Here is a 24,059-nt window from a genome sequence, read left to right on the forward strand (position 1 = left end):
TCTCATTTCTCCCACTCCCCTCTGAATTTTATAAAACCACCGTCCTTTCCTATCTTCCTCCCATTGCTTTTGCCACAGTGTTGCTAATAAACTGGATGTAATTTAAATTCTGTTGCTTTTATAAAAAAATTAATATAATGAACAAGACACTCAAAGTTCTTGTTATTTAATTACATACCAAAGACGTGTTTATCAATAATTTTTAATTTAATTACATATGTTTTATAAAAATGTTTTACTCAACTGCAGAATCTGACATGTGCGGCTTGTATATATATATAAAGCCCAGCTCTGTCATAGGCTCATTGAATGCATTGTTTGTGTTTGTGTGTATGAGTGTGAGTTTTTGCCATGTTGAGAATGTTGTACAGGATCAGCCGTTCATTTGTGTGTATGTAACGTTATTATATACATTGTATTGGATCTATTGATTTTTTTTTTTTTTTTTTTTTTTTTTTTACAAAAAACCAACAAGAATGCTCTGAATTACAGTTTTTCCCATAGGTTTTTCCCATTCATTCCTATGGCTATGGACATTCATTCCTATGGCTATGGACATTCATTCCTATGGCTATGGACAAAAATCTTTTAGGATTTTTGTCCACGAACATAAGATTAAGGAGTTTTTTTTTTCATCCACGTTATTTGTGTGTGTGTTTAGGTGGCAAACTTAGGAAAAGTACCCAAGTCTTGTACCGCTCAGATCAAGGGAAGTATATAAAAAAAAAAATCATTTTATTTTGCCCACATTTGCAAACAAACCGTTTACTCTCCGTTCCAATAGATGGCGACAAAGATTAACTTAACATAACTCTACAGAATGAGAGGAAATCTGAACAAAATAGCACTAGGCGCATGTGAATGGGTGATCTGATAATGTGTTGATCTCACCAGTCCATATTCAGTCTGTAAAGCAACACACCCCTTATTAAAGCTGATTAACAGCGGCGATAATGCGGCGTCTGGGTTCAGTGCAACAGAAAATCCCATGTGTTTTCCTGACGGAAGTGAGAAACGAACCATCCAGAAAACGCGACTGTCAGGTGGGTCAGCTGGTCAGTTCAGCTGCATTTTTGTTACATTACATGTCGTCTATCACCAAAACCCTATAAACTTTGTAAATGCATTACAATATGGCGCATGCTTACTGCCAGCGTCATCATACATTTCATACATATTTCAATTATTGTTTTAGTCGATGCATTGAAGGGAGAAACTGCACTCAATATGCATGTCAACGGGCTGATCTAAAAGTGATATACAATCACATAAAATGTCATTATGCATTGTATATGGTAGATTGAATTGATATCAGATTGTACATGCTCGTTCTCTTATTCCCGCAGCAGCAGTTCCAGGTGGTGGCCACTGAGAAAGTGAACCCTACTGCTCTTGCCTCAGGCATTCACTGTGCTGAAGCAACTGAGAAGATTGATGGGACATGCTGCTATGTCACCACATACAAAGGTAGAATCTGGCTCATAAACGAGTCATAACCTGCAGCGTCATTTATTTGGTCAAAAATACAGTAAAACCAGTACTACTAAGTATTATAAAAATAAAAACTTTTCTATTTTAAGATATTTTCAAATGTAATTCCTGTGATAGCAAAGCTAAATCTTGACTTCAGAAATAATTTCAATATGCTGATTTTTGTGCTCAGGCAACATTTCTTATTATCAGTGTTGAAGAACAGTAAGAACAGCTTAATATTTTTGTGGAAACAAAAAGATTCTTTATTGAATAGAAAGTTCAAAAGAACAGCAGAAACCTTTTGTAACATTATAAATGCCTTTGCTGTCACTTTCGACTAATTTAATTTGTCCTTGCTGAATAAAAGTAATAATTTAGTTTTTTTATTAAGGGGAACCTTATCTCTGGGCTCGCTTGGATCGGAAACCCACCAAGCAGGCGGACAAGAGATTCAAAAAGTATCAGTATTCACAGAAGACCTTTAAAGGTATTTCGGTCTAAATAATTTTTTTAAATAATTTTATTTATTTATTTTTATTAATCTTGTCTCGCTATTTAACTTGTATAAATATTAGACGAACACAATAGTGTTATTATCACTCATTGGCTAACAAGAAACTTGTCTCAAAGCAGTGAATGAGAATGAAAAGAGCTAAACATCAGATATTTTTGATTCTCTGTTAAATAACAGGATTTGTGTGGAATACAGATGAAGATTTCCGAGAAGTGCCAGAATCCTGGATCGCTGCTCACAGAGTTAAGCATGAGAATGGCCATCCAGTGCCTGACGAACATGGACACATTCCCGGTGGGTTGGGGTCTCTGAAACACGCTCTTGTTTCTCATCTTCTTGTTGCAATGTTATACTGTACTTGAAAATAAAGGCAGCTGATGGCATAATAGTTATAACTCTTTGTTATGAAGGTTGGGTTCCGGTGGATCAAACCAACAAGCAGTATTGCTGGCATGCCTCTGTGGTCAACTATAGTGTTGGTGTTGCCCTTGTCCTGAAGACACATGTGGATGATGAAGGATTGCTTGAAATTGTTAGCGTTCCTCTGGCTGACCTCATGGAGCAAACCCTTGAACTTATCGGGACCAATGTTAACGGAAATCCATATGGCAAGTATAATGTTTAAAAGTTCATGTTTTTTAAATAAGTCTCTTTGTTTACCAAGGCTGCATTTATTTGATGAAAAATAAAACTGTAATTGTAAATAGTATTTAAATTTATGTTTTCTATTGTAATATATTTTAAAATGTAGTTTATTCCTTTGATGTCTAATCTGAATTTTCAGCATCATTCATTACTCCAGTCTTCAGTGTCACATGATCCTTCAGAAATCATTCTAGTATGCTGATTTGCCACTCAAGAAACATTTCTTATTGAAAACAGTTCTACTGCTTAATATTTTTGTGGAAACTCTGATACACTTTCTTTCAGGAGTATTTGAAATAGAAATACTGTATCAGTTTTGTATCAATTAATGTCATAACTGTCAATTTTGATAAATAAAAAGTAATAATATCTTTCAAAAACCTTTTGAATGCTAGTAAGAAACCAACTGGAATACTCTTGGTTTTGGAAACAACTGACTGTGGGATTTTGTAGGTTTGGGAAGTAAGAAGCATCCAGTCCATGTTCTGGTGCCTCACGGGGTCCTGCGCATCCGGAACGCTCCTCCAGTGGAATTCCAGCAGCTGTTTTCCTGGTTTCAGGAATGCCAAGAGGGGCGAGTGGAGGGAATTGTTTGGCACTGTGATGACGGGACACTGGTTAAGGTAAACAAAGGGTTTATAAGGCTACATCTACATTAATCCGGATATATTTGAAAACAGCGTTTTGGCTTCAAAACGCCCTCCGTCCACACTAGCGTTTTCCAAAATATTATCGTTCACAATGAAACGTCGGAAAACGCTGAATTCAACTTACTGTGCATACGTGAAACCCCATAAAAACTCAGATGATACAGATGGAACGGACAAAGTTCTCCTGGTATTCTTCTGACAGGATCCTTTTATTCAGCAAAATATCTCACCATTCACTGCGTCCAGGTTGCATTTACTCTCTCAAATTATATGTTTGGTCTACAACGCGACTGCTCTGATGTTTTGCCGCAGGACAGCAAATGCGAGTACATTTTCTGTCGTCTTTGGAGGACTGCGATATGAAGTGGGCGCAAAGGAACATGCGTCATTGTTTTCATTCTCCACACGACAAATTTATCCACTTGTGAAAGCGCTTTCACAAACGTTTACACGACAATGATATGCTTAAATTGGATATGTTTTTTCTTTTGAGTTTTCCGCGTACAGGCGACACCATTGTCAAAACGATCCCCATTGATACAGATCTGCGAAAACGACTAAAAAGCCTGTATTCCGCTGCCAGGCCATTAGATGGTGATGAAAAACTATTGACTGAACACTTTTGTTGTTTACACGGAGACCGTTTTCAAAAACTGGCTCTTTGAAACATGTTTTCAAAAGTTTGCGGTTTTAGGCACCCAAAACACCATTATGCGTTTTGGCCGTAAGTTTACACGACAAGTTTTACGATTTTAGTTGAAAACAGTGTCGTGGACGGAAGGCCAAAACCTAAAAGAAAAGTCTTCAAACAAAAATGTATTGGTGTTGACAAGGTCTAAGTAAACATAATTCTGCTGCTGTTGCCATTATCCACATTTTCTTCCGATTAAATCATGTTAAATCATATCTTCAGATACACCGCCATCATCTCAGTCTGAAATGGCCTGTTGGTGACACATTCCTGAACACCAGGCCAGTGGTTGTCCACATGGATGAAACAACATGTGATCCAGATGCTTCCGAGAAGGACTTATTCAAATCATTCTCCAACATAAATGGACAACTCTTCAGCTGCATACAGGACATTCAGTTTGAACCCTGATCCCATAAAATATAACTGCCAAACATTCCTACTACATCTGGTTTTAACCAGAGTGAAGACTGGTTACCCAACACTCAATATTAGCCAAAACTGCCTGTTCCGAATTCCCATTAATACCTTGCTCATATTTGCACTTGGGTATGTGATGTATGTGATTATATTTTGCACTTTTTCATTTCTTTTAGAGAATGGTAGTTTGTTTAAATAGGTTTCAGAGGACGTTCAGGAATATGTATATAAATAAACGAAGCAAACAGACGTTTATTACATCTAAGGGGTCTCAAAATTAGGCAGTGATTGATAATTATACATGCAAAAAGAAAAAAACTTTTAGTTTCATTTCTTGTCAGTAAGGCCACAAATCACAAATATTGTAAAACCTAACTTTGTATGAAAATGTCTTAATATTTGACTAAAAATAAAAATGCACCTACGTCTACTTATAAAACATTTCAACTTCATTGTACTTGAATATAAAGTGAGGTAACATTGTTACATGTACATATTTGGCTCTAAATAAGCAGTAGCAATAAAATCTGATGACCTGAAAAATGATCTGATGTCTGTTAGCTGATAGACACGTCTACAGGAATCGCCACACCAAACTGATCCGACAGCTTCTTCAGCTGTTCCTCTAGGATGATGTTTTTCTTCACCTCCTCATTGTAATTAAATTTAAGATCCTCAAGTTCCTCGAAAAATGTCGGGTCAAAACTTTTCAGTTCTTGGGTCAGTTTTCTCACTTCATCCTGAAATGAAAGCATTTAGAATGCGACTTGGTTTAAAAACAGCAGATTATTTAGATTTTTTTTTTAGGAATACCTGTAATTTCTTCTTTTCAGTATTTGCGGCCTGAATTTGATCCTGGAGCTCATTGAATCCTACAAAATGGGAGCCAGGCTGATGATATATGCATCATGTCGTCTTGTACAATAATATGAAATTCTTCAAAAAAAATCAAAGGTGATCTTACCTGGTCCTACTTTGCTGGTCCCAAGCTGCTCATCGTACCTTTGGATCTGGCGAAGAAGTTGAGCTTTCTCTCTCTCAAGTTGTTTATTGGCCAATCTAGACGGGACATTTGGCAATGAATGAGTTTTGAGTTGTTTTATGTATTTTGAAGTCTATGGATATTCTGCCTGTTGAGTGCTTCACCTCACTGACTGAAACTCTCTGGCAAGCCCTTTGTCAGTGGTCAATTCCGCTGGGAAATTTTTAAGAAGTTCCACCTGTTGATACACATTAGGTTATGATCTCTGGGAAAAAGGCAATGTGCGCATGTTAAAGCTGGAATACACTGAACAGGTTGTAAAACACTCAAAAATCCATTTGACGACTTCCAGACACTACCAGACTTTCAAGTCGTTCCGAATACAAAAAACACATTAACACATCTTCAAAGCCCCCTTTTGCCCTCAAATCAGGTCAAAAACCTGCGCAAAAGATCTTTAGTGTATTTCAGCTTGTGTTATACAGTGTTTTATTATACAGATCGCCGTCTCACTTGTTCCTTCAGCTGGCTGACAGTGATTTTTGTGGCATGCTGTTTCTCATTAGCGTCTTTTAGCTGCACCTTCAGTTCTGATATGCTGGAGCTTTTCTTAGCGATTTCACTCTCAAGACCTTTCATCTGGTTTTCAAATAACCTGTGAAGGGGGAAATTAATAATGACCTTACATGAATACGAAATTTATAAAGTAGTACTCAAGTAAATGTACTACCTAGTCACAACCGAAGATTTCCAGGTTTTGCTGTCTCCCCCCTGTAAAGATGACTCCTTTGACTGTGCTAATAACAGACTCTGATTGGTCTCCTCGAGCTCCGCCTTTAATTTCTCATTGGTTACTTCAAGGCTGGCCTTTGCGACCCTCAGCTTTTCTACAGCTTCTGCTTCCTGCAATTTACCAAAAAAATAATGTATATTAGACATATGATGTATTAAGTGAAAGTTTTACTGACATGAAGGTTATGGAAAAAAATAAAAAACCTTTTTAATATCTTTACGCAAGCGTTCATTTTCCATCATGATTTTCTCAATGCCCTTGGTTTTTGACTCAAGTCTTGCGTTTAGCTGTTCCTCTTGTTTTCCTTTCAGCTTTTCATATTCTGACTGTAACAAAAATAGATAAAATTGGGGTACATATTATTACACAATGTAGAAAAGAATGATGTACTTGAACAAAACTATCACAATATTCTATTGTTTCCAGAAATTAAACAGTTGAAGCAACATTTTCATCGTTTCGCATCCTACGACATGAAAGTATCATCAGGAGCCACGGGTATTAATTTGGTTTTGCCTGTATGTTTTTTTTAAATCCAGAAGTGATGGTAGCCATTGACTTGCATTATATCAACCACCAAGGCCCAAGGTTTCAGCTAAAAATCTTTTTTACATTTCTACTGAAGAAAAAATTACTAAATTAACAGCAAATTTTAATTTTTGGGTGAACTATCCCTTTAAGCAGCACAACTATTTTCAACTTTGATAATAGGAATAAATTACATTTAAAATATATATTAAAATATTAAACACTTATTCTAAATTATAATTTTTTTTTATTCAGTCTTGGTGAGCATGAGGGACTTCTTTCAAAACCATTAAAAAAATCTAAAAAACCTTGTAAATGGCAGTGTGTCATTGAACATGTTCACAAAATGTACCTTAAGTTTCACATGGTCCTGTTCCAGTTTTGCAAGCTGCTCCCGCACATTGGCCTCTGATGTCTTCTTCAAGCTCTCATTCTCTCTCTGAACTTTCTCCACTACCTTCTTCATCAGTGCGATAGTCTTCTCCAGCTCGGGTACGGTTTTCCCGCTGCGGCCAGACTTTATGAGAGGAGCAAAAAATATGAATAAGGGAGATGAGAGGATCAGTGTTTTAAGAGCTCAGACATGCTGCTACCAACCCCACGAATATGGCTGAGTCTCTTCTCCACTTCAGCTTTCTCCTTCTTCAAAACACTGCACATCTCTTTGAGGTCAGACACCTGATCCTTTCATTACAGGGAGAGGAAAGTAAGTACAACAGATTGAATAATAATTCAGTTTAAATTATGCAGTTGGTAGGTTGTTAAAGGTTGTTTTTCGGTTTTACTGTACTTTTAATCGAGGCAGGTCCTTGTTTGCTTGCTCCAGTTGGAAACGAAGTTCCAGGTTCTCAGTGGACAACCTGAGGTTCTCTTTTTGGAACTCATGTTCTCTTTGAGATGGGGTGCCAGAACCACGGCCAGACGTCTACAGAAACAAAGATGTTGATGCTATAGAAAACGCATAGCTAAACACCCAGACAACAAAAACATTTTTAGATGCAAGATGGAGAGGGTGCAATACAAAGACAAAGTTGCTATGGGACAAAAGCAGACACTCCGGGTCTGGAAAGGCAAAGTCACAAGCTCAAAGCCAACACTGCTATAAGGCGGACAACTGGAAGCTTTGTGCTAGCACTTTAGTGGGAACTCCTTTGCGTCAAGTACCTTTCGAGCTTTCAGTTTGCTTTTCATTGTCTGCTCTTTGTCATGAAAGACGGTGAAGTCTGATTCTACAGGTCGAAGAGTATCCAAGACAACATCAGCGTTCAGCGCCTTAGTGGAGGAACCTTTAACATCCTCACTTAAAATAGGGTCCACATCTTCCAGAGGTATGAAGGACGTGGTCTCCTCCATTGTTGGTTCTTCAGGCACCAGTTTGGCATCAAATGTGATTGATCTGCTGAGCACCGTTTCTTCTTCCTCAACCTCTTTAGACCCAGCAGATTTTTTCAAATGAATTGGATCCGCTTCAGATTTGGAAGACTCTGTGATCTCAACATGTTGTTCTTCAGGCTCTTGTTCCTTATCTCCGTCTTGTGGATCATCCTCCAGTTGTACCTTTGAAGTCTCTGGCTCTGTGCGAGTCCTACTGCTGTCCAACATTTCTTCTGCATTTGTATTTCCGTTATCAGTTGGTTTATCTTCCAGCTGATCTTCTTCCAAAGCCTTTTCATGTGTCAGGCCTGACTTTATCTCTTCTGTCTCTCTATTAGTCTTCAGTTCTTCCTGTGCATGTTCCGAAACTACTATATCTTGTCCGCCTTGAGCCTCATCTGGTTCGTTTTTTTCTTTCTCAACAGATTCCTCTTTTTCGATTTCATTCACATCTTCTGGTTCTAAATCAACAACACAATTTTCCTTGTTCGGTTCCTCATCACGACTCACTTCTGCTGCACTTGTGAAAGTTTGAGTTACTACTTCCTTTTCAATTTCAGTTGATCCAGGGATTTTGTCATTTAATAATGGAGACTGAGTTTGCTCAGCTTCGCTGATATCAAAAGTCATAGAACGAACTTTTGATGAAGAACTGAGCTGAGATGGTGATGCCAGATGTGTGTTCTTCATTATCATTAATGAAATAGGGGTATGGAGAAGGAAACGGGTTTGAGAGGAAGCATGAGAGTGATATTAGTGGAGTGAAATTCATGAAAAAGTGTTAAAAGACGGCAAGATGAAAAGTGTTGCACCTACAGATGGTCTGGATGAAGACTCTTTGGATTGTTGACTTTCCAGGGAGTGAATCCTCTCCTCAAGATATTGGTTCCTGATGGTAATATCCTCCATTGCAGCATCACGGGGTAAAGCCTGCTGCTGCCTTCATAACCAACCATACATATTAAACATTAATCAAGACGACATACAAAAAATTGAGCATACTGCTTTGATACAAAGGAGCATGATTTGGAACACACTTAATGGCTTTGATTTGCTGCTCCAGTTCAGCGTTTCTTTTATGCAGTTCCTCAATCTCTCTGTCAGCTTCCAGGGTCCGTGCACCAACGACCTGATCTGCGGTCACTCCTCTGCCCTTTAGTTTCCTCTGCAGACCCAACTTCTCCTGCTCCAACCTTCATGGACATCAGCCAACATAAACATGTGGAAATCTTCAACTTTGGATCTTGCTTTTAATAAATGGTAAAGTTAAGCTTACATCTATTGCATAAATGTAGGTCATATTTATTTAAGATTCCTCAAACTAGTAATGCATCATTTGAAATTGTCCATTATGTGGATGGATTAGTGTCATGGCACAGACCTGCTGTAAAGTTCCTTGATCGTTGATAATTGTTTAGACAGAGAATCCACTTCTTTCTCCTTCTCCTTGAGAACGTTACGCACTTTCTCCACCCTGGCCTGCCACTTTTTACCTTCCTCCCACCTCACAATTTCATCTTTAGAAGACTGCAAATATAGAAATAATTTACAATATTCATATATGATTAATATCTCAATAAATCACAAAGGATTACATGATGATTTAAATATATATATATATTTTTCAAATATAACCAGTTTTCGTCAAAGTTGTCCTAAGACAAGAACGGGTATTGTTCAAAATTCATGTATAACTTTGATGAAAGGTTTTGATCCACTTCAAATGTTGACTACAGTATTTACCACTGAAAGATAAAAGGTTTCTTTAGGATTCTTCCACACATTTTTATGCAATTAATTACTCTTTAACTGCCTAACTGTAATTTTTCCCTACAGTAAATGCAGTTCTAGGTCACCTTGTCCTCCTTCAGTGCGCTCCTCTTGTCTGCAGGGTCTGAGATATACTTCCTGTCCAGCTCCTGCTCTAACTTACGGATCTTCTTCTGGAGAGCCTCTACTGTGGGTCCATCACTCTCAGCCTGAGCCCACACACACACACACACACACACACACACACACAGCTCTGATATACAGTCGCGGAAAAAGTCACATTTATTTATTATTTTAGACTCATTTTAGTCTTACTCTGACAATTGTCTTTTCTTTCTCTCCTTTTATATGCATGTGAGACTTTTAAATGTTTTTGACATAAGGCTGCATTTATTTGATCAAAAATACAGGAAAAACTGTGAAATATTATTATAATTTAAAATAAAAGTTTTCTAATTGAATGCATTTCAAAATGTAATTTATTCCTGTGATGGTAAAGCTGAATTTTCAGGATCACTACTCCAGTCTTCAGTGTTACATGATCCTTCAAAAATCATTCTAATATGCTGATTCGGTGCTTAAGAAACATTTCTTATAATTATCGATGTTGAACACAGCTGTGATGCTTAATATTTTCGAAGAGACTGTTGACAGTAGCCATTGACTTCCATAGTATTTTGTATAGTTCCATAGTATCAACTGTCTGGTCACCAACATTCTTTCAAATATCTTCTTTTGTGTTCAACAGAAGAAAGAAACTCAAACAGGTTTGGAAGGAACAACATGACGGCGAGTAAATGATGACAAAATTTTCTTTTTTTTGTGAACTACTCTTAAGCACTTTGTAAATAGTTGAAAGGTACTATATAAATAAAGTTTTACTTATTTACTTTAAAAAGTTGAGAGGACTATGATTATACATACAAATAAAGCCCCTGTTATTTTTCTTCCCGAGGACCACAAACTCCGATAGGAGTAAAAGCGAGGAGCAACACAATGGTGTCTAGACGTATTCACTGGCGTCAAAGAAGTGCTCTGTTCAACCAGACATTGAGCAGAAGCTCTTCATTTGCAGAGAAAAGAGGGCCGATGACTCACTGTCCAAGTGCTTTGAGCTGCTGGTAGGATTACTCAAGATCAGCGAGACAGGAATTTTGTGACCGTGAACATTCATGGTACAAGTGAACAAGGGTAAAGAACCTTTCTGGATTGTAAAAACATGCAGTCTGACCTGTAGGCCGCTGCTGAGCCTCTGGACCTTCTTCTTCTGCTCATTCAGCTGATCTTCCAGAGTCTCTTTCTCACTTTGCAGCTTGTTATGTGATTTTTGGCTCCTCTGAAGATCCATGTTCAAGTTCTCCAGCTCCTCTTTCAGCGAGTTTTCTCTGGCTTTTGCCGCTCGCACGCCATCCTTAGCCAGCTGGAGCTCCTCATTAAGGTCCCTCACACATGCCTGATGAGGAACACGGGGATAAATAATTGCTTGGTTAGGGTTGGGGTACAATTCAGTATCTTAAAATTTTAAGGGTGTTTTAAAAACCAGAAAGTTGAAAGTTTGTTGGTTGCTCCCATCAATTAACTGTCCAATGGCATATTTTTAAAAACTTGATTGAATGATTAATAAAAGCAACAGGCCAGTGCTTTTTAAAATAACATTTAAAAGAGGCATTTAAAACAAGTTATGAGTAATATATTTTTATTGTTACATTTAGCAAACTTTTTAATCGTTAACTAAATAATAAAGTGTTTTTGAAAGTGATTTATTCAGATCAATTTGTATTTTTAATGAAGTAATACTATATTCATTCAATTTAAGCTTAAGTCACCCTCCTAATCTTCCATGAAAACTATATATTTTATTTTTACCTTGCAATTTAGTGAGCTTCTACAAAATGACAGATGTATTTATGCCAGTTAAAGTATAGAAACAACAGATAAGGAAATCATTTTCTTTTCCATTTTAAAAGCTGGTAGGAATTTAGGCTTCTTCCTTATTTTTACCCGTAGCTCCTTGGTCTTGTTGTCAACGATCTGTTGGACATTGAGGGCCTCTTCCTTCTGAGCAGCATTGGCGATGATCTGCTGTTCTGCTTGAGATGTCAACTCTCCACGAAGTTCCAATAGAGCTTTACTGAGAGCCTGCAGATGAGGAACCGAATTCTTATCTTAGTCACTTTCAAACATCACAGCGGAAAAACCTATCCAGAACATTAGCAAAATTTTGGCGCAGTTTCATGGGCATCTCAAGAAACATTCTCAACAGCGTGTATTTCAATTGAAATGACCATTTCACCCATGAAATTCACCAATCAATGGTAAATCTGATTGCACATTTACACTAGTTGTCCACTGTTTGGTACCTTCAGCTGTTTCTCCTTGAGTGCCAGCTGTGTCTTCAACCGCTCCACAAGGTTCTTCATGGTGTTGGATGGTGATCTGACATTGGCCTCCTTCTGGGCCTCTAGTTCCGTACGGAGGTAATGCAGCTCTTTCTCCATCTGAACGAGCTGAGCTCTCAGCTCTTCTGTCTCCTGGGACAGACCCTTCATTTGGGCAGCATGTCTCTCCTCCAGTCTTGGAAATGAAAGACCATTAAAAGTGGCATGAGAAATAAATATCTTGATATTGATCAATATCGAAAAAGGGGGATTGTTTCTGGCCTTGGGCCCTATCATACACTTGGCGCAAAGCAAAGCAAGTGTTTTTTTGTTAGTTTCAGCCCAACCTTTTTAGACCATGCAACGAGCGCACAACCATTTTTCCCATCGTTAAACTAGCAAAAGTAGATTCGGACACGCCCTAAGTTTAGACCATGCGCTTAGATCGTTAAAATAGGGCCCCTGGTTTTAATGTCTCACCTGGCTGTTTCTGCAGCGTGTTCCATGGCTTGTGCTGCTGCCAGCTGCCTCTGTTGGTCCAGCTCTGCAATGACCCCCCTCAGCTTGTGTGTCAGTGAGGAGAGCGAATTGTCCTGCTCAGCCACCGTCTGCTCCATTTCTGCCAACCGCACCAAGTGCTTATTGGTCGGTACGGTGATGGTGGGTTTCTTCATTAGCTCCTAGAGAAGAATAAAACTGAGTATAGCCTACTAAAGTTGAAAGCAGCCATGATTTATGACATTACTATATTTATTATGTGCGCTAGTTTCTAGTTTCTGGCCCGCAAATTGAGCTTTATAATGAATACTCTAGGTACCAGAGCTGTCTGTTTGAAACGATCCAGCGATGTGTCCATATACACGTCCAGTTTCTGATGCAGGGCCCTGACCTCTTCCTCATGCCTTTTGCCAATCTCTTCCTGCTCCTGGGAAAATATAAAATCAAGATATATGAGCTTTTATGCGTTTTATTGTGCAATAAAGATCACCAGTTTATGAAGCCTCAGTTTTTAACTTAAGTAGGCACCTGACGAGCCTTTGCTAACATGTTCTGGTACTTCTTGAGAACCTCTTCTTTCTGATCCAGACGCCCTTGTAGGTTATTAATGGTCTGGTGTGCGACTTTCAGGGCGGGCTGGCTCTCAGAGTCATCTTGTTTGCTTAGGTCAGCCAGAAGCTTCTCTCTCTCAGCAGCGGCTGGTAGGCGAAGCCTCAGTTCATTGATCACTTTGTCTCGAGATAAGACGTTCTGTTCTGATGTCCACAAAGCAGCTTCTTTTTCCTTCAGCTTCTGCTCAGAGAAACTCCTTATAAGATCATTTTACTTCAACAACAAGGTTTGCAATTGGTAAAATTTCCACAATCACTTGATGAATAAAAAAGTACCTCTTCCAGAATTTTGCAGGTGGCTTTTGTCTCAAGGATGGTACGAACGTGCTCTTTGATTTTTCCAAGAGCGTAGTCTAACTGGTGCGCTAAAGGCTGATTTGGATCCGGCAGAGAGCCTGTGGCTTCCTCAAACTAAACTCAAACAGGACAAGTTAAGTGTAAGTTAAAGTGTAGTTCAGAAAACAGCTTACCACTATACAGAAACAAATGTTTGTCAAGTCTGCCACCTTCTGAGCTGTGCTTAGGATTTCATTCTGCTGTTTCTCATAGGAGTCGAGCTGGCGCTCCAGTTGCACCTCTCTCTGATCCCAGATCAGTTGCCGCTCCTCGAGAAGCTGATACAAGGATAACAAATATTATTAGAAATCCTGATTGAAGTATGCTCTATAGTGTAAAAATAGAGAAGAAACCTGTTTAAATGCAATACTGACATTATTCTGCTGCACCAGCTCCTCTTCCTGGCCGCTGATGGTGCGTTCCTGCTCCGCCATAATGTTCTTAAAGTATTTGATCTCTTCCCGCTGGGTATTAAGCTCTCTGCTCTGCCTCATTTCCAACAGACGAACTTCCTCCAGTTTCTTATGCCACTCGATCACCTGTAGGGGTTGATATTAAGCTGTAAATTCTGCAGTGCAAATGAATGTTTATGGGAACCATTTCCTTTATTAATACGAGTACACTATAAGTGAAAAGATACAAGATATAAATATATATAATGAATATATATGAAAAATTATTATAAATAAATCATATTTTTTCCCCCAATATAATTAAGAACATATGTTTTCAAGAATCACATCACAACTCAATCAACCTACTTTCTGCGCTCCTTTAGCATCTTTCAGTGTTGCTATGAGCTCCTCCAACCCCTTCAGCTTTAGCTCCAGTTCTTGTGCCTTCCCTTCTGCTTTCCTCCTTTCCTCCGCCGCCTTTTGCGCCTCCTCCCTGGCCCGTGCCCTGTCCTCCTGCAGGTGGAGCATGGTGTTGGAAAACTTCTCCTGTTGGGCCAGCGGCAAGGCTCCTGAGAACTGTCTGCGGAGGGCCTGAATGGTGTGGCGCAGGTGTCTGGCCCGCTGATGCCCCTCCTGCCTTGCGTGCCACAGCGTCTGCTGCTGGGCATCCAGCTGCTGTTCGACTCGGAGCTTTTGCGCTTCGAGTTTCTGCAGGCGCGTGTTGGCGGCCTCCAGCCGGCTGATTGCTGTGGTCTCGCTCAACTGGAGAGCTACAATGTGCTGGTGGAGTTTGGCGATAAGGGCCTTTTCATCGGACTGAGCCTGAGGGGATGTGCATTTAGTGGCGTGATCAAAGCGGTGCACAGTTGAAAAGAGAAAAACATACCTGGTAGTCCAACACCTGTCTCCTCAGGCTTTCTACTTCCTTCTCTCTCGACTGCTGTCTGGCCTCCAGAGCGGACACCTGCATTTTAGCGACATCTGACACCTCCCTCAACCTGCAAACATTTAAAACCCTTTAAAACAGATGTTTGTGTATAATTTTCTCATGATACTGTTGTACTAGCAAGCATGTGCACAGGTTGAGTCAGGCCACAGGCTTACTTGGACACTTCAATCCGCACCTCTGCCTCGGTTTTCTCCAGTTCGGTGATTCGCTTGCGATCGGCGTCGCTGATGTGTTTGCTTACGCTGTCCGCCAGCTCGTCCCTGAGCTCCCGCTCTATCCGCTGAGCCTCCAGGTTTAGTTTTGTGAGCTACACCGCCGTACAGAAATATATGCAAAATATTAAATTTAGCAAATTAAAATGTTTAACACACTGTTTTAAAAAATCAAATCAAATCAAATCAAATAAAAGCTATAAAAAGGAAATTATATAAAAGCTCATTTAATGTTTAACATTGTTTTATAAAGTAAAATAAAAGCTTTTTAAATGTTCAATAATGTGTTTTACAAAAATAAAATAAAATGAACGATTATTAAAAGAACAACATACTGTTTAAAGAAAAAGAAAAAAAAGTTGTTTTACTAAAATAAAATAAAAGCTTATTAAACGTTATCAAATGTTTTATTTGTGTTTCATTCCAAATAAAATAGAAGCACATTTAATGTACAACATATTGTTTTTACAATTTTATTACATATTTAATGTTCAACATACTGCTTTATAATATAAAAGCTTATTAAATGTTCAACATAATGTGTTTTACAAAAATAAAATAAAATAAAAGATTATTAAAAGAACAACATACTGTTTAAGAAAATAAAAATAAAAAAGCTTATTAAAATTGAGACAATCTCTATGTTGAAGAATAATAAAAGCCCAGGATCCGACGGGTATATAAATGAATTCTATAAAAACTTTAAATAACTAGTTTCTCCGCTCTTATTAAAATCTACAGGATTCTTGTCACTTGATGCTCATAAGAAATTTTATCGGGTATCTTGGCAGTATCTGATCCAAACTCTTAAAAGGTTTAAATTTGGCCACAATTTCATAAAGTGGGTTCAAACACTCTACACAAATCCACTCGCCTCAGTGAGAGTTAACGGTTGTAGATCTGGACGCTTTACTCTAGAACGTGGTCGTGGATGCAGACAAAGATGTCCATTGTCGCCCTTGCTGTTTGCTATCAGCATCGAACCCCTTGTTCAACTAATTCGGGACGACAGTGCAATTAAAGGAATTGTAATTGGAGGAGAGGAACATAAGTTGGCGTTATACGCCGATGATGTCCTACTTTTTCTAACAGAACCGGAGACAACAATTCCATATTTAAAAAAGCTAATTCTCAAGTATGGGTACTACTCTGAATATAAAGTGAATATGGATAAAACTGAGGCCATAGATGTTAATGATCAAATTTCAAAACAAATCCAAATTAAAAGCAGGTTCAAATGGCCCAAGAATGGGTTTAAATACTTGGGCATCATTACTACGCTGCCCAAATTAGACCCTTTATTAACCTATGTTCTCCAAATTTTCAAGCCAGGTGGAAAGATATTGAACTTTCAATCATGAAGGACCCTCCGATTCACGCATTACTGGCCTGTACGAACCTAGACAAGCTTATAAAGGATACTCAAAATCCGTGGATCAAAACCCAAATAAAAATTTGGAATAAAGTAAAAGGAGAGTATCAGTTAAAGCTACACTGTGTGATTTTTACCCCCATCTAGCGGGGTAAAGGTATATGACCATCCAGTGAATATTAGTTTCTGTTCCTCTCAATTCCGATTTCGTTTTCACTCCTACGGTGGCCAATGTAGTCCAAGATTAACATGGCTTCCAGTTCGACCTCGTCCATGAGTATTCCTTCAAGTGATGAGTTTACTTTAGAAAACTATTATAATTTGCAGTAATTTAATTTGTCAGTTAACATATAGGTTATGACATCTATGTAAAATGAATAATAGTTTTATGTTTTCGTTATTTTTTTACCATTTCATTGCTAACATCAGCTATCAGGTTCCCAGACAAATGCAAGCTAATCTTAGTAAAGTAACTTTTATCAGTGCTATCGTTATTCTGTATATTGTACGACATCACTAGCGTAAGGCAAAGTTTACATTGTAGGTTATATAATTTTCTCCGTGAGCAGAGATCAGTTGATGTGACGGAGGTGCGAGGGAGAGGTAGAGGTAGAGGGAAAGGAAAAAATAAAAACAGGGCCGGTGCCAGTGAATTGCGGAGACGCGAAAGGCGAAGCTTGAGTGAACGGGTATGTCCCTCTTTGGCTAATGTACTTTCAAGATGGAGGGGCAACATGGCGACCGACATTCGAACCCCTCACCCGTATGTATTTTTAATGGCATATTATACACTCACGAGAATACTTTATTACTTGAACGAAGTAAATATACATTAATGAGCACATATATTTTTGAAAGAACTAAGTGTTTTTAGCTAAGAATAAACTAAAAAAGTTACACAGTGTAGCTTTAAATGATAAAATACAGATAGTCCAATGGTGTACTTTTGACCCTGGCCCCATCGCCCAAATTTGACGGATAATCGTTCATGGATTTCCAAAGGTATAACAACTTTCTATTCACTCACAGAAAATGGAAAATTAAGGGATTTTCATGGTCTGAAAAATGAATACCATCTTGAAAACTCAGATTTTTTACGATACCTGCAAGTACACAATTATTTTGAACATAGTATTAAACCTAAAACAGACCTTAATGACCCAATATTAAAAAAATGTTTGATTGCATATAAAAATGCTACTGTTAAGGGGGTTATTTCTAAGTTTTACAAAGGTTTCTTGGTGAAAAATACCATAAAAGAAAAATGGGAAAAGGAAAGCAATGTGTCAATATCTACAGATGACTGGTTAAATATATTTGAGTTTCAATGGCTCTCATTCATGGATAAAATTGAGGCCATAGATGTTAATGATCAAATTTCAAAACAAATCCAAATTAAAAGCAGGTTCAAATGGCCCAAGAACATTTATGTGAGTTTAATAGGAAATGTCTTATTCGTTTTTTTGAAAAAGCTAATTTTGACCCAGGTGTTGCTAAATGCTGGAGGCTGTGTGGCGCTCGGGAGGCTGATCACTGGCATGTGTTTTGGGAATGCCCAAAGATCAAACCATTTTGGGGAGAGTTTCACAAGATCTTAAATACTATACTCAACAATAAAGTACCTTTACAGTTTTCCTGTTTTCCTTTTTTGCTTTTGGGGAATTGTGAGTTCTTGGCCAGAACTGCTGATAAGTATTTATATGCCATCCTTACATCTTACATACAAAAGCATTTACAAGACGTTGGCTGCTTCCCGACCCTCCCACAGTCTCAGAAAGGATAGATATTGTAAATGAGATATATGTAATGGAAGCAATTACCTTTTCCATTCGTCTGAAGAAAAGTATATTTGTTAGTCTGTGGGCCAAATGGGTCAAATATGTAAGGCCCTTGAGATCAGACTCCGTAGAGGTGCTGAATTAATGATCATGTGCTTTATTTTCCCGTCTTCAAACCTATCCTCTCCTTTTATGTCCCAAACAATGTAGTTATTTGTATATTTTGTAATGCACACGTTTTTCTCTCCCTAATTGTTCGAAGTATGTATACCGGTATGTTCTGTTTAAAAAAACAGCAAATGGACAGATACTATTACTACTTTTATACTGTAATTCTATTTTGCTAACTGAAAATAAAGAATTTAAAAAATAAAAAATACTTGGGCATCTTTATTCCCTCCTCTTTGGACCAGTTATACGACACAAACTATAAAAAAGTTATTAAAAATATTAGTGAAAATTTAAATAGTTGGACAGCTCTCCCTCTCTCTCTGATTGGCCGTGTTGAATCTATTCGTATGAATGTCCTGCCGAGATTACTCTATCTGTTGTAGATGTTACCTATAGAAGTGCCAAAATCTATCTTTGATTTGCTGAATAAAATAATTTCTAAATTTGTTTGGCGCTATTCAAATGGCAGGCTGGGACTCCCACTTTAGGTTTTACTGTTGGGCAGCTCAATTGAGGCCCCTGGTTTCATGGATGAGAGAAGACACACAAACCGGTGGATCAATATTGAAAAGAGCCTTTGTTCCATGCCCCTTAAAACAGTACCCTTCTCCAGTGTATCATTAAAAAATGCCTCCATGGGTGAATGGACCAAAGTTACTTACAAAATTTGGAGAACTATACAAAGATCATTTGGTTAGTCTAAGAAAATCTCATCTGCAGCAAGCATTGGCTATCTTAATGACTTTGTACCATCTCGTACAGATGTGGGTTTCAAAAAGTGGACAATATGGACTTGATTATCTGCACCAATTACTTCATAATGACACACTTAATCATTTGAACAAATAAGAAATTAATTTACACTCCCAAGGTCTGAATTTGTTAGATATTTACAACTGAGACATTTCCTCACAACGCATAAGGAACTAGAAATTATTTAAAAAAAAAAACCCTCCCCAATAGAAAGATATTTTAAAGAAATACAAATTGGACATGGAGTCAAAAAAAATATTTTTAAAGGATATTATTTCTAAGAATTCAAATAACACATTATAGATCAAGGAACAATGGCAGGCTTGGGAGGAAGTTTGTGAAGAGGTACATTGTGTGACCAACTCTAATATGTGGGGGGAATTCAAATGGAAGATAATAACCAGATTTCTTCGAACTCCACAGATAATTGCGAAATGGAATCCATCCTGCTCACACAAGTGCTGGAGAAATTGTGGCCAGCATGTTGGTAACCACACCCATATCTTGTGGTCATGTCCAAAATTCAGAAATTACTGGAAAGATATATTTATATAAAACCGGTTTTATCTCGACATGATTTTGAAATTGTAATCCATGCTTTTATCACCACTGGTTTAGATTATTGCAATGCACTTTACACTGGTCTTAGCAAATCACTTCTGTCAGGTCCATAAAGTCAAGAACACACAGACAATAAAAATGATTAAGAATTTCTATTGAATAAATGCAATTCAAGTTGATAATTCCTAATTAAATTTGGCGGTATGGCTCTGTTCAGGGAGTCCTCTGACCTTTCATGAGCACCATGAAATAGCAGAGAGTCAGAGGACAGCAGCAGCATAAGGAACGCTCACACAGTTTAGGACTGGGAAAGCTAAATTATTCCCCCGTGAACAGAGCAGGTAGCAATGACATACGCAAATGGCATGTTATACGCGACAAGGAGGAGCAGGGGAGGTGGTGGGCAGCAGCAAAGCAAACAGCAAGCAAGTAGACGGGATGCAACTGAAGTGGCACGATTACAACTAGTCCAAAATGCAGCTGCTCGTCTTTTAACTGGAACTCGAAAATTTGACCATATTTCACCCATCCTCCAATCCCTCCACTGGCTCCCTGTGCACTTTCGCACTGATTTTTAAATTATTTTATTTGTTTTTAAATGTCTGCATGAAGTGTATTACATGCAGATGGTTAAAACCTGACCCTCTATCATACATTGCTTGGATTCAAAAAGTATGGGAGTTGTACGAAATGGAACAAATCACATTTGCATTACGACTTCAGAAAACTGTTTTCTTAAAGAGGTGGGCTCCTGTAATGCCTTTAATACTCCATTGATCATGAGTTTTACCATCATATACACCCTGATTTCATCTCTGCCTTTCTCTATCTTTTTTTTTTTTTTCTCTTCCTCCCCCTGTACTAGGTGAATTTTTTCATTCTCTGTATAATGTGTACGGTATGATTAAGTTTGAACAATTGTCAATATTGTTTGTGAGAACATGATGGACTAACATGTTAAAACCCATACTGTATTGTATGTAATGCTGTGGTTCTAAATAAAAATATAAGTAAAAAAAGCTTATTAAATGTTTTATTACCGGTAAATGTTTTATTTGTGTTTTATTCAAATACAATAGAAGCACATTTAATGTACAACATATTGTTTTATTAATATAAAAGCGTATTTAATGTTAAACATATTGTTTTATTAATATAAAAGCGTATTTAATGTTAAACATATCGTGTTTTATAAAAATATTATTATTCAACATTAAATATTCAACATACTGTGCTTTATTAAAATAACCCAAAAGCTTATTAAATGTTCAGCATACTGTGTTTTATAAAAAAATAATTAAAATGTTCAAGCTAAGGTGTTGAAAGTGTTTTTTTGCCATGTTTCTATATGGTTGTATTCGGGATGGATGCAAGAGATAAATCAGACCCACCTCAGCAAACTTGGTCTCTAGCTCAAAGTTGCGCTCTTCCACCTGTTTGAGGGAGTTCCTCAGGTGCTCGTACATCTTCTGAGCATGTTCGGCTCGCTGTCTTTCATTTAGCTCCTTCATCTCCAGCATGGTGATGCGTCTGGACACGGATACAATCTCGCTGTTGGCCAGGGCTTTGGCTGCCTTGTCCATGCTGTTCACACCACCTGTGAACACCCGGTATCATGGGAAATAGGTCAACTTTAGGATATTGAAGAGAAACCTTTTTTTTTTTTTTTTCAATGACAAAATTCACAATGCTTCAACATTGCTTTTGTCGAACCAATTAGCAGTGCCGTTTACCAGTCGTGCTGAAGTTTTCCCAAGCCTGCTCCAATGTGTGAAGCTTCTCCTTGCTGATCTCAAGCTCTTTATTGATGGAGTTAATGCGTTCGTGTAAAGACACATTCTCCCTCTGAAAGTGAAGGAGAGTGCTGTAATACAAATGAAGAAAGACCTCCATTGCTTTACGTAATTTGCCAAGAGATGTACCTCTAGGTGCTCCAGTGTGTTTGTCTTCTGAACAAGGTGATTGTCTTTCTGTAGGAGGTTTCTGTACTTGATGGTGAGCTCAGTGTATTGTTTGTTGGCTCTCTCCAGCTCTGATGTAGAAACACTACCATCAAGGGATTTCTGGAATGCGGCTATTTTAAACGCTGCCATTTCCTGAGGGCAAAGCAAGTTTACAGAGGTCAGCAGAGGTCAGTTACAGCTCTCAGCGAAGATGCCTTGGAAAAGCAACAAAACAATACCAAAACAACAAAATTTGTCATTCAAATACAATCATTATTTATACATTTTTATTATTTGTCAATATTGTGTTGAGAGTTCATAAAGTGTTTATTAAATTTTTTCAGTAATTTTGCTGACATTAAGTTTTATAATTCATATACAACAGTGGCCAAAAGTGGTGTCTGGAGGGGAGATTTGTTTTTCATGACCCTATAAATTCAATTAAACTATCAAAATATAAGGCAAATATTTTATTCTGTTTAAATATTTTAAATATTATAAAAATCCACTATACTTGGTTAAGGTATCTTACTAAATTCTTTGTCAAAAAAGGCAAGCTACAGCTACAGGCTTTATATTATTATGCAAAACAAAAATGCATTAAAAAAAAAAGCTCACAAGAAAAAGTATCCATTGACTACAACATAATAAGCTATTAATATTTAGTTGGTTCTCTCTTGTTTTTGCATGTGTTCATAATTTCTTTGTATGACAGCCTGGACAAAAAATGATGACTTTACAATTTGGCATGACTCAATATGATTACAAAATCAACAATCAATTTTTTTTATAATATTTAAATAAAGGATGAAAATGTAAATTTTCCTCAGCCAGACATCACTTTTGGCTACTCCTGTTTATAAGCTTTTTGACATCATGTTCCTAAAAATATGATGATTCCCTTTGTAAGAGACTCTCTACCCAAAATATAAATAGTAGCTATCCATATATGTATGTGTATGCTGTATGTAAATGTGTGTAGAATATTACTGTATATACAAAATATTTAGTTTCTATTTTTTTAATTCTACCAATTAGATTATTATTTTATTATTTATTATCACATTAATAGTGATTAATTTGTAAGCAGACAGACACTGTAATACATTTCAATTTCTCTTAATGATAACTTTTTTTTTTTTTTTTTTTTTACTTTTTCAAAACTAGATATCAGAATCAGTATCGGCCACTAAAAAACCCATATCAGTCGGCCTCTAATAAATCCCATCATTCATTAGTTTCTTTTTCATCTGTATGAGTGTTGTATGAGTGTTGTGATACCTTGAACCTCTGCAGGTAGCCAATTCTTTCTGTTACCACGGCCTCCATGTGTCTGAAATCATCCTTCAGTTTGCCGTTCTCCTTCCTCAAGTGTTGCTCGAGCTCAAGCAGAGTCGTGTAGCGTCGCGTCAGACACTTCTCGTTGACCCTGAGAACCATCATTTTCCGAGCCGTCTCCCCCAGCTCCTGTCTGATCTCATTTGGGTCCTTTTCAAGAGCCTCTAGCCAGTGCTGGAAATGAGTCAAACAGATAATGGGAATCATTTAAAGAACAAATTAGAAAATTTGTGATTTTAAATAAAGTTTTTAAGAGACTTACATTGTACTCTTTGATTTTGACTACATCCACCTCCCTTTGCTCCTCAAGTTTGGATTTCAGTTCTGCAAAAAAGTCCATCTCTTTTTGCCAAGACTCCCTCTCACTGGAGCAGACAGACACCGTGTATTAAAACAATGCTTTATTGATTACCATTCATATGTATGATTGATAGATATATATACTTTATAATATAAACAATCTTTATGGCTCTGCATTCCTTTTATATATATTTTACAATATAAATGATCTTTATAGCTTGGCATACCTTTGATGCTCCTTATATAGAAGTCCTTGTTGATGGCGCATCACTGCAAATTTCCTTTTATACTCTTCCAGAGCTGAACTGAGCTGCTCAATGGAATCTTCTTTGTTTTTGATCTCCTGAACATCCACAGTTGGGAGTCTTAATATTATGTACCTTACATCTGGTTTCCATTTATAACACAATACAGTTACCGGACTGACACACACCTGTAGGAGTTGTACGATGTATTCATTGAGAGCGTTGATGACCTCGACACTAGTGGGTGTCATCTCTTCAGGCAGAGCTAATGTCTTGTAAGGGATGGAAGTACCAGTTGATTTGCTCATTGATTCAACCTCACTTTCCAAGTGAGCAACCTACAAAAAAAAAGACAAAAAAGAGGGTGTGCCAGTGAATT

At 37.6% G+C, this 24,059-nt stretch overlaps 2 protein-coding genes across 8 annotated transcripts in view; one reads left to right on the forward strand and one right to left on the reverse strand.

Annotated features, from left to right (window-relative positions):
• The first annotated feature begins 638 nt into the window (after positions 1-638).
• Positions 639-4,828, forward strand: rlig1 (RNA 5'-phosphate and 3'-OH ligase 1). Of its 7 annotated transcripts, none has more exons than XM_079603913.1 (7): positions 639-1,043; positions 1,350-1,467; positions 1,865-1,960; positions 2,165-2,281; positions 2,398-2,595; positions 3,086-3,255; positions 4,196-4,828. In XM_079603913.1, exons 1-7 carry the CDS (start codon positions 954-956, stop codon positions 4,382-4,384), a joined length of 978 nt encoding a protein of 325 aa, XP_079460039.1. In that variant the 5' UTR covers positions 639-953; the 3' UTR covers positions 4,385-4,828. The 7 variants fall into 7 exon arrangements, with proteins under 7 accessions (XP_079460039.1, XP_079460042.1, XP_079460041.1 ...); XM_079603916.1 differs by having other exon boundaries at positions 777-1,043; positions 2,183-2,281; positions 4,196-4,636; XM_079603915.1 differs by having other exon boundaries at positions 818-1,043; positions 1,347-1,467; positions 2,183-2,281; positions 4,196-4,636.
• Positions 4,829-4,950: 122 nt separating this feature from the next.
• Positions 4,951-24,059, reverse strand: part of cep290 (centrosomal protein 290) — a gene marked incomplete at its 3' end in the record, with an annotated part of 28,034 nt that continues 8,925 nt past the window's right edge. The window contains 33 exon segments of the mRNA XM_079604381.1: positions 4,951-5,133; positions 5,207-5,265; positions 5,358-5,452; positions 5,540-5,613; positions 5,889-6,030; positions 6,106-6,278; positions 6,372-6,494; positions 7,049-7,213; positions 7,294-7,380; positions 7,487-7,621; positions 8,887-9,010; positions 9,108-9,263; positions 9,452-9,597; positions 9,927-10,049; positions 11,072-11,293; positions 11,842-11,979; positions 12,201-12,414; positions 12,699-12,898; positions 13,036-13,143; positions 13,245-13,508; positions 13,604-13,738; positions 13,834-13,941; positions 14,038-14,202; positions 14,425-14,880; positions 14,945-15,056; positions 15,163-15,314; positions 21,246-21,451; positions 21,588-21,699; positions 21,777-21,950; positions 23,079-23,309; positions 23,398-23,500; positions 23,663-23,778; positions 23,869-24,018. Of these exon segments, the coding sequence (XP_079460507.1) occupies positions 4,951-5,133; positions 5,207-5,265; positions 5,358-5,452; positions 5,540-5,613; positions 5,889-6,030; positions 6,106-6,278; positions 6,372-6,494; positions 7,049-7,213; positions 7,294-7,380; positions 7,487-7,621; positions 8,887-9,010; positions 9,108-9,263; positions 9,452-9,597; positions 9,927-10,049; positions 11,072-11,293; positions 11,842-11,979; positions 12,201-12,414; positions 12,699-12,898; positions 13,036-13,143; positions 13,245-13,508; positions 13,604-13,738; positions 13,834-13,941; positions 14,038-14,202; positions 14,425-14,880; positions 14,945-15,056; positions 15,163-15,314; positions 21,246-21,451; positions 21,588-21,699; positions 21,777-21,950; positions 23,079-23,309; positions 23,398-23,500; positions 23,663-23,778; positions 23,869-24,018 (5,151 nt within the window).

The sequence above is a fragment of the Phoxinus phoxinus genome (genome assembly GCF_949152265.1).
Source record: "Phoxinus phoxinus genome assembly, chromosome: 25".
Lineage (NCBI taxonomy): Eukaryota > Metazoa > Chordata > Actinopteri > Cypriniformes > Leuciscidae > Phoxinus > Phoxinus phoxinus.

What these genes read in the sequence shown, in the direction of transcription:
- rlig1 (XM_079603911.1), top strand. Translation starts at nt 954, where the DNA reads ATGCGGCGTCTGGGTTCAGTGCAACAGAAAATCCCATGTGTTTTCCTG. An exon ending in ACTGTCAGGTGGGTCAGCTG is followed by an intron (nt 1,056 to 1,346) that starts GTCAGTTCAGCT and finishes TTATTCCCGCAG; the next exon opens with CAGCAGTTCCAGGTGGTGGC. An exon ending in CTATGTCACCACATACAAAG is followed by an intron (nt 1,468 to 1,864) that starts GTAGAATCTGGC and finishes TTTTTTATTAAG; the next exon opens with GGGAACCTTATCTCTGGGCT.